The 8,671-nt window shown below is 46.9% G+C and overlaps 2 protein-coding genes across 2 annotated transcripts in view; one reads left to right on the top strand and one right to left on the bottom strand.

Moving 5' to 3' along the window:
- LOC113214516 (uncharacterized) overlaps nt 1–6,387 on the top strand; it is a 20,197-nt gene extending 13,810 nt beyond the window's left edge. The window contains exons 6-8 of the mRNA XM_052264514.1: nt 934–1,123; nt 1,959–2,287; nt 4,573–6,387. Coding sequence (XP_052120474.1) covers nt 934–1,123; nt 1,959–2,287; nt 4,573–4,656 — 603 coding nt within the window. The 3' untranslated portion in view covers nt 4,657–6,387. The remainder of the gene's footprint in view (nt 1–933; nt 1,124–1,958; nt 2,288–4,572) is intronic.
- Nucleotides 6,388–6,421: 34 nt separating this feature from the next.
- LOC113214499 (GTP-binding protein GEM-like) overlaps nt 6,422–8,671 on the bottom strand; it is a 7,803-nt gene continuing 5,553 nt past the window's right edge. The window contains exons 2-4 of the mRNA XM_026433865.2: nt 7,829–8,182; nt 7,484–7,733; nt 6,422–7,402 (exon numbers count right to left, since the gene is read on the bottom strand). Coding sequence (XP_026289650.1) covers nt 6,848–7,402; nt 7,484–7,733; nt 7,829–8,182 — 1,159 coding nt within the window. The 3' untranslated portion in view covers nt 6,422–6,847. The remainder of the gene's footprint in view (nt 7,403–7,483; nt 7,734–7,828; nt 8,183–8,671) is intronic.

The following is an 8,671-nucleotide window of genomic DNA, read 5'->3' as shown; positions in this document are numbered from 1 at the left end:
CTGTCCTCTAATAAGCTGACAGAGTCCGTAGGCCATGAGTGCAGCGCAGTATTTCGGGAGCGCTCGAAACCGAATTAGACGGGATTGACGATTTCTGAAATAGCCCGGTGCGTCTATTATTGTGGGCTAGCGGCCGGCGGTCACTGTCCCATTTTGCAGAGATGCGCCCAATGGACCATCAATCTTCCTCCGACACTGCTAAAAAATAAATCTGTCCATCTATCTATCTACCGATCCTGTCCCGTTAGCTCGTTTCTCTTCCTTCACACTCTCCAAACCCCCTGCCACCCCACCACCCCCTACTCCAAACAAGTTTATTTCTGGGAAAATTGATTCTGTGGCCGTTTGCCCTAAAATTAGATCTCAGGCTTGCAGGCGCCGGCCCTCCGCGATTCTATTTTGTCTGTCCATGTCTGACTGCCACCCCCTCCCCTCCTCTCCCCTTTCCCCCTGTCAACCCCTCACACAACACACACACTCACCCCCCCCCACACACACACAGACACACACAGTTTGTCTGCTGTGATTGTGGCCCTGCGTTATCACCCTCGTATTGATCGGTGTGAGGTGTGACAACCACATCCCGACGCGCTACTTCCGACAAATATCTCTGCGCGATGCAAGAACTTTTTCTCATCTGTTATTCATTTTTCAGCGATTAATGTGTCTTTTTAAATTACCAGAGAAAAGCTTTTATCGTAATTGCTACTATTGAACCATTTTCGTAGCCTTTCTAGGGTCCTGTGTAGCCGGTGGGCCGTTGCGTAGTTCTGTTGTAATGGTTTCCTCTGATCTGCGCTAATTAATGTTGAGCGGGGCACTGTGCTCCTCGGGACCCGGCGTTATTGCTTTGCTCCTTGCCCACCCCAAAAAGCCGTGTTTTACATTTCACCAGCAAACTGTCTTTGAGCAAGGGCTTTCGTCTGTTGGCAGCCGCTGAACGAGGGTCAGCCCGACCCGCATGCGTACTGCGTGGTGTACTCGCAGTCCGACTTGGCGAGCTTCAGGAGGGCGGAGGATGAGCTGCAGAGGCTGTGGACCAGCGGCTGCGTCGGCTCCAAGGCTGTCATCCTCGTGGCCAACAAGACGGACCTTGTGCGGAGCCGTACCGTCACTGCCGAAGGTGAGTCCCGGAGGGGGTTTTGGTTGGTAGGGCAGCTGACGGGGCCGCAACTTCACTGTTTTTTTAAAGGTATTGATCATTGCCATTATTGGCAATGAAAACGCCCTCATTGCCACTGGGTTGGCAATGAAGCGCCTTTTTGGCAATGAACAGCGTAATGGCAATAAGACAAAAATAAGACCTTTCCAGCGGCAATGAACCGATCATTGCCAACCCAACGGCAGTTTTCATTGCCAGCCCAATGGCAATGTTCTGAAAGTAACTTAAAATTATTTCGTTTTTTCATTGTTTGCCCCATTTTGGCATTACATTATTGCCGACCTTTTGGTATTGAACGATCATAGCCGACTGTTTAGCAGTGAACCGCCACTGCCGACATATTGGCAGTGAACCTTCACTGCCGACATTTCGGCAATGAACCATCAATGCCGGCACTTTGGCAATGAACGTTCAACGCCACAATATGGCAATGACTGAATAGCCAATAACTTAGAAAAAGTTCATAAACTGACATCCACTCATTGCCAAAATTGGCAATGAATATTGCCTTTGGACTGGCAATGAACCATCATTGCCGCTGGAAAGGTCTTACTTTTGTCTTATTGCCATTGCATGGTCATTGCCACAAAAGGTAGTACTTTCATTGCCATTGGAGGGACAGTGTTATTCAATCCTGTGTACATCAATTATTTCAACCCCTCATTACGGAATCCAGACGCAATTCCACAACTCCGTAATAGCTTGTGTGCGAAAAGTGGGAGTTGTGACCCCATCGGTCGAGAAGGGGAATTGGTTGACCCCCTTGTCCTCACGAGTGTCTTGTTGGTGTCGGCAGAGGGGAAGGCGGCGGCGACCTCCTACGACTGCAAATTTATCGAGACATCGGTGGCGATCAACCACAATGTGGACGAGCTCCTCGTCGGCATCCTTACGCAGATCCGTCTAAAGCTCCAGGACCCAGAGCGCACGCGCAGCATCTTCCGCAAACGCAGCGCGTCGCGATCGAAAAGCCGGTCCCGGTCACCATTAATTGTGTCTTGCGTCGGGGGATTGACGTCGACGTGCGTCGGCACAGAGGACAAGAACGGCAATACTGGGGTGGGAGAGCCGCCCGGCTCGCCGGGTCCCCGGTGTCGGCGGAACCGCATGTCGGCCAGTCTTAAGGTACGGGGCTTGCTAGACAAGGTGTGGGCCCGGGACTCCAAGTCCAAGTCGTGCGAGAACCTCCACGTATTGTAATCAAGGCCCATTAGGCTGTGTCCCATCTCGGAAACGAATTTCTTGGGTCTTAAGAGCAGCACGCTTACCGAGGAGCCTGATGAAACGTGGGTGTGAAGGAAGGCTGAGGTGAGTCTAGGCAGGCGTACTCCGAGATAAGTTTCTGTCGTGTCGATTCTAATGCGGTAGGTGGGCTCTCGGACCGTGCCCAAGAAATCCGCATGCCCTTGGTCCTGTGAACTAGCTTTGATACGGCCACTGGCATTTTCAAGGAAATGTCATTTACCTTCACGTTTTTAAATGGTTCTGGCCAGTGACCGTGTCAAATCGTGGCGGCGTCTTGCAAAGTTCTTTAACGCACTTCGCAAAAGTGATCGTTCTTTACTGACCATTTGCCCAAGATTTTTCGCTCTTCGCTGGTTTAAAGCGTCTGTTTCTCTTGCGTTACATTACTATTATCGGTATTAGCAAGTGGTCTGTCGCTCTTTATACGTTCACGTTCCCAAGCTGTATTTGTTTTCGAAAATCCAAGGCTCTGAGATGGGATGCAGCCTAATAGAAACGGATTTATACTCTTGTTAATTTCCGTTCTTGACTTCGTACACTCTGCTATACAATTTAAGTATTCTTTTTAACTCTTTCTTTACGCGCAGCCTGATGGTATTGTGTTGGTGTGTATAATTATGAACTGATCAATTGTGTACAACGTTTGTTCCCTAGTTCCATGGTTTATTTATCGTTCAAGGGCAGAGCGAAAGGATGATTATGCTTTTTATACATTGGTTGTTTGCATGAAAACGCTATGACAAAAGTCTGCTTAGCGAAGAACATATCCATTATTATAATTTCGTTTTCGTTTTTCTTTTCGTATGTTTTCGTTTCATTAATTTATAATGAACGAAACGGGAAGCATCATGAGGACGTATATGCGCATCAGGCGCCTGTAGGCGTAGTTTTATGAATGACGTTTTATGAATGTGACGAATGAATGTATCATTGGCATTCCCTTAGATTCCGAGGTTAAAATTACCGTTAAAATAGTACAAATGGTTAAAAATCGCAATGAAACTAAATCGCGAACGGTTTTACTGAGTACTGGTAGCATAGTGGTTTTGTAAACGTTATGCGACTATTTCCCATTGCCCCTCCGTGACTGAGTAGGACGGTTATAGTAGACATAATGGCTGAGTCTGCCCCCCATCTTCCTCCCGTTTCACGGTTCCGGAATACACCCTTTTTATCAGCTGTTCGTTGTAAGACTATACTAACGCGAAAGTATTCCGACTACCACTATGGTACTCGTATTCGACTGATCTTGTGCTTTTGTAATGATTTAGTTAGTATTAAAGACAATGTTACAAGATATGATGCTCTAATAGTCCGCTCTGCCCTAGAACGACCCTGGTTGCGCGATATTTCCGTACATGTGTCATAAAACGCTCTGATTTAATTAGCCTTAATGTAATAACTTCAAAGGCATAACATTCGTAGCGTAACGTAGGTTATTTTTTTACATGAAATCATATTTTGGTGACTGTAGAGTGTAAAAGAAAGCTCAAAACTGAGCGTAGATATTACAATATTCGTACAACAATATCAAGTTGCAGTAGGTGTAGTACCCCCGTTGTGATTCTATATCATTTATCCTACATAGTAAGAAGAGAGTAATTTTTCCCGAAGGCTAATAATTGTTTGTCCTGTAACGTATATTTACAAAGAGTTATATTCTATGTAACTTTACTAAATTTTATTATGATGTGGTTAGTATGTAGTGCACAGTTAATTCATTATAGAAATGATCATATTTGATACTACGATATTTACAACACTAAATCAAAATGAGTATCTGTAGTGTTAGATATTGAAGAATGATTTTATTTCGTGGTCCAAGCATATGGAGTTGTCACTGGCTGTTACTTGTACGATTAGTATTGCTAGGCGAACAGAAGATGGTGGAGTAAGTCTCTGCCGGAGCACTGTTCTGCGCACTTTGAAATCATCATATTTTTGTGACTTTTTATCAAAATTGCACGAGTACTGAATTCCGAAATCATCTAAAGCACATTCAATCACATTTTCAAATCTAAATTTTCTCTATTTCATAAAGTACGGGAAAGAGCAAAATTCTCATCAAATCGTGACGAATTGTTTTTTTATGTCTCAGTTTGAGATAAAACGTGTGCATACATTTGAAACGAATACGCTAATTAATGTGATATATTTGTTTCTAGCTGTTTCGAGACAAGACCAAGTACAGTTGCCGAAAGGATGGTGTATATTGCACGTGTTCTCGAAGCAGCTTTTGTATACATTAAAACTTATGTGTACATATGTGCTAAGTAGCAGTGTAGGGTTGGGTATTTAAGTTACCTTTAAGTGTACATACTTTAATATTTCCTAATGTTTTAATTTCGTTAATATGTACAATATGCGCATTGTTGACTAACATTAGATGCAGCGTAGTGCCACTTGCATTTCTCTATGATAAAGGTGCCAATGACAGCACTTATCAAATGTGATGCTAAGTTTGTTACTATGAATGTGAATTGTTCTACAGTTGACTCTCGCAGAAGAAGTGCAGTGTCGTACATAATATATATCTGTGCTATTGATTACGACGACACCTGTACTTTGTTCTCTCCAGCAGCGAACCCTTAAACGTGTAGCCAATCTATGCAATTGCTCGTATTGAATTCACCTGTAACATCCTACTTGTTTTTGTTTCATCGTGTAAGTGGTGATTACCTCTTTTGCTCTGTTCCTGTAGTATTGTCAAACTTCGACCTTTTCGAATATTGTCAAATTCTTTTATAATGCACTGATACTTGCATTTCTAACTCTTAATTGAACCTGATTCGCACCGACCTCATATAGGAATGTATCAAATTATCTATGAGACCGCAAAGGTGTGCCAAAACACTGGAAAGTACAACTGTCCAAATTGTACTGTTTCCAGCACAAAATGACTTTTCTCCAATTTGAATTCTTGGAGGACATCCATCCCGATTTCCATCAAGAACCCGTTTAGTTCATTGATAAGATTAATACTTAAATAGTGAGATTTATCCGTCAAATATTGCACCTTCTTCGTTTGCTACTCTATTTTTTCTTCTCTCTCACACTCTACTGCAGTGAAGATTACGATTTCTCCAACTACTGTTCGTTTCTTTAGGGTTCATTTTTGTAAATGATAATACCGCATGTATTATCTGTGTTCGGACATACCGGGTAAATTACATAATAAAGCCATGCTTTATTATCGTTTTAGAAGTAAAGCTACGGCTGCAACTAGGCGGTCTCAGTTTTACAAAAACCACGTAGGTCTTTTGTTTGTGTTTAGCTTTCAAACCCGGTTGAATAGTGCGAAAGAGGATGAAATCATGACGAACTGTCTTTAAGTTTTATTATGTGGGCTGGATGTTGGGTCCATTAATAATAGCGTTCAATTATCACCCCAACATGAATACAGGGGAATGAACTGTTAATTTGTTTATCATTAGTATCCATTTTATAAGGACCAATTAAAAAGAATTACTTTCATTGCCCATTCAATTAGGTTATTGGGACGATAAGTTGAGCTGAGAATACTCTGAACGGGCACGAGTATGTTAACTCGTGTTCCAGCAAAGAAGTTTAAGAAAAATTGTAGCATGCCAGTTTTCGTTAACCTTTTTAATGCACTTTATTTACTTATTGCCAATTCCGATAAACGCACATTGCATTAATGAAATAAGTCATTTCAAAATCTCCCTCCGTCGAATAGAGTCGACGATCCGCTTCAGTTCTGTGCATTGCTGTCATATTTAACGAAACTGGGTGATGTCTGATAATGAAATCAAAGCCGTTTTTTAAATGTGCATTACTCTGTGTGAATATTTTATTGACTTTTGTGTGAGCCGCAAAAGCGGATCAATTTATTTAATATTATCTTGTACGTGTTAGATATTTTTTCGTATTTTGGGAGACTGTGTTTCCCTAAATTTGGGAATCGTGTTTTATAAATTCATCGTGTTTAGAATATTTCAATAAAACACCTGTCAATGTTATTTCTATGAAGTGATTGGCGATAAAACTCAACTCTTGAAAACATCACAAATTATTTATTACACCACATGAAACATTTGAAATGCATCAAACTACAATAGTTTCCTTAAGTTTTAAACAAATGCCACGCTATAAGAAAATGATTTTAACCTAAATCACGAAGAAGAATAACTAACTCATGTTTTCTTTCGAATCACTATGCAATTTCATTTATTTGAGCGTATAACAGATGTAAGGTGAAACTTGTTCGCCACATGCGCCACATGCAATTCGGTAAAGAAAACTACATATACAAAAAAAATCCCCAGTGCGCGTTTGCAAATAACCTAAAAATACTGTAATCACGTCCTTAACGTTACATCAGTCAGTCATTTGGTCCTACCGGGTGGGAGGTACTTTTGCTCCCAGAGCCTGGCCCGTCCCAGCGGGTTCATCACAGATAAGTCGGCACTACCGCCTGCTTCACAAAACGTGCAGCTTTTCACAGCTTTTGGCCTTTGAGTCCCTGGCGAGCACTTTGTCCAACAGGCTCTTCATTCTGAAGGACGCAGACGTCTTGGAGCCGCGGTATATTTTGCGGACGATGTGTCCCTCCGGGCGGGAGCTCGACCTCGACATGACGTCCGTGGGCTCCAGGTTGGCGCCGTCCTTGCCCAGAGACTTTCTCCGGGAGAAGCTCCTCTTCCGAAAGATGCTGCGGGACTTCTCCGGGTCCTTGAGCTTGAGCCGTATCTGGGTAAGTAGACCGACGAGCAGTTCGTCGACGTTATGGTTGATGGCGATGGACGTTTCGATGTACTTGCAGTCGTACTGCGTGGCGGCTGCCTTGGCCTCCTCCGTGCTGACGGCGCGGCCGCGTACTAAGTCTGTCTTGTTGGCGACCAGGATGACGGCCTTTGTGCCTACCGTCTCGGAGTGCCACAGCCGCTCGAGCGCGTCCAGAGCCAGCCGGAAGCTGCTCCGCTCAGTGGCGGCGAACACGACGCAGAACGCGTGCGGCTCCGACTCATAGTCGCTCTGCAACCGGAAACAGTCGGTGGTTTAGTACTGGTTTCGTGCCAGTTAAGCACTAGTCACTCCATTGCATCAAGTACTCACAGTGACATCGGCGTCGTGCTGCTCCAGGAAGGACAGCTCGGACTCCTCGCCGTCCAGCAGGACGTTGACGGTACGCTCGAGGGCGTCCTCGTCCGGGGAGGCGCAGTACGCGTGCAGGAAGTCGGACGTGCTGAACTGCTGCACGAGCGACGACTTGCCGACTCCGTGCGCGCCGAGGATGACGACCCGGTGCACGTGGCTGGGTGGCACCCGGCTGTCGGCCGGCGGGCTGCGGCTGCGCTCGGCAGGGCTGCGGGAGGGACATGAGGGACAAGTCCGTTAGGAGAGTGGGCGACGGCTGGAGGCTTTGTGAGGCCAGCATAGAAGTATCACGTGAGCACGCACCTCGGGCAGTCGTTGCTGTCGGCGCTGGAGCGCCTGCTCTTGACCGAGTCGCCCCGGTTGACGACGCCCTTCCCCGTGATGGCGAAGTTCCTCAGCAGGTAGTACTCGTTGGCCTCGTCCTCCTCGTCCGAGGAACTGTAGCCGCTGGGGAAGACGTAGTAGGGCGGTCCGCCGGGCCCCACGGTGCCGCGGCGGGCGCGGCTGCGGCTGGAGGAGCGCGGTCGCGCGCGCCGGGGCCGCGGGGGGGCGCCGCCCATGGAGCAGTCCGAGGGGGAGCGCACGGGCGTGCGCATGGAGCGCGCCCGCTGCACGGGCGCCGGCGCGTGGCACGGGCTGGGCGACACGCTGCTGCTCCTGGAACACATTAGCCGAGCGATCAGCCCCCGACAATCAAGTTATTCGCAGAGGGTGCAATTACTCGCGCAGACTGACGTCTTTAGCCCGCGCGCTGCCGGAGCGAGGGGACGGTGTACACGGCGCCGGGATGGGCGGGAGCTGCGGAATTCCAATTTCGGCCACTTTAATAACTTTCCCCTTTCGCAGAGACGTGTCTGGGTCACACGGTGTGGCCCTACCTTGCCCGGTTTAATTTAAAAGTCCAATCAGAGACGCCTCGGCGCGAGGCTGCGCCAGGCTCCGCGCCGCTCCGCGCCCGCTTCCCGCCCCTTATTGGCAGACCGCACTAATGCGGCGCCCACTATTGGCAGGCGACACGTTATTGGCAAAGCGCATTATCGGCAGATCAGCAGGCTGCACGGCCCAGGCAGCCTATTTAATTGAATGTCAATGGACGGTACGTTACACCATCGGCCCGCCCCGCCCCACCCCACCACGCCCCGCCCC

The sequence above is a fragment of the Frankliniella occidentalis genome, unplaced genomic scaffold (genome assembly GCF_000697945.3).
Source record: "Frankliniella occidentalis isolate FOCC.00 unplaced genomic scaffold, Focc_3.1 Scaffold19, whole genome shotgun sequence".
In the NCBI taxonomy this organism is placed as follows: domain Eukaryota; kingdom Metazoa; phylum Arthropoda; class Insecta; order Thysanoptera; family Thripidae; genus Frankliniella; species Frankliniella occidentalis.
Note: the sequence above shows the minus strand (reverse complement) of the source record. Positions and strands in the feature narration are given on the sequence as shown.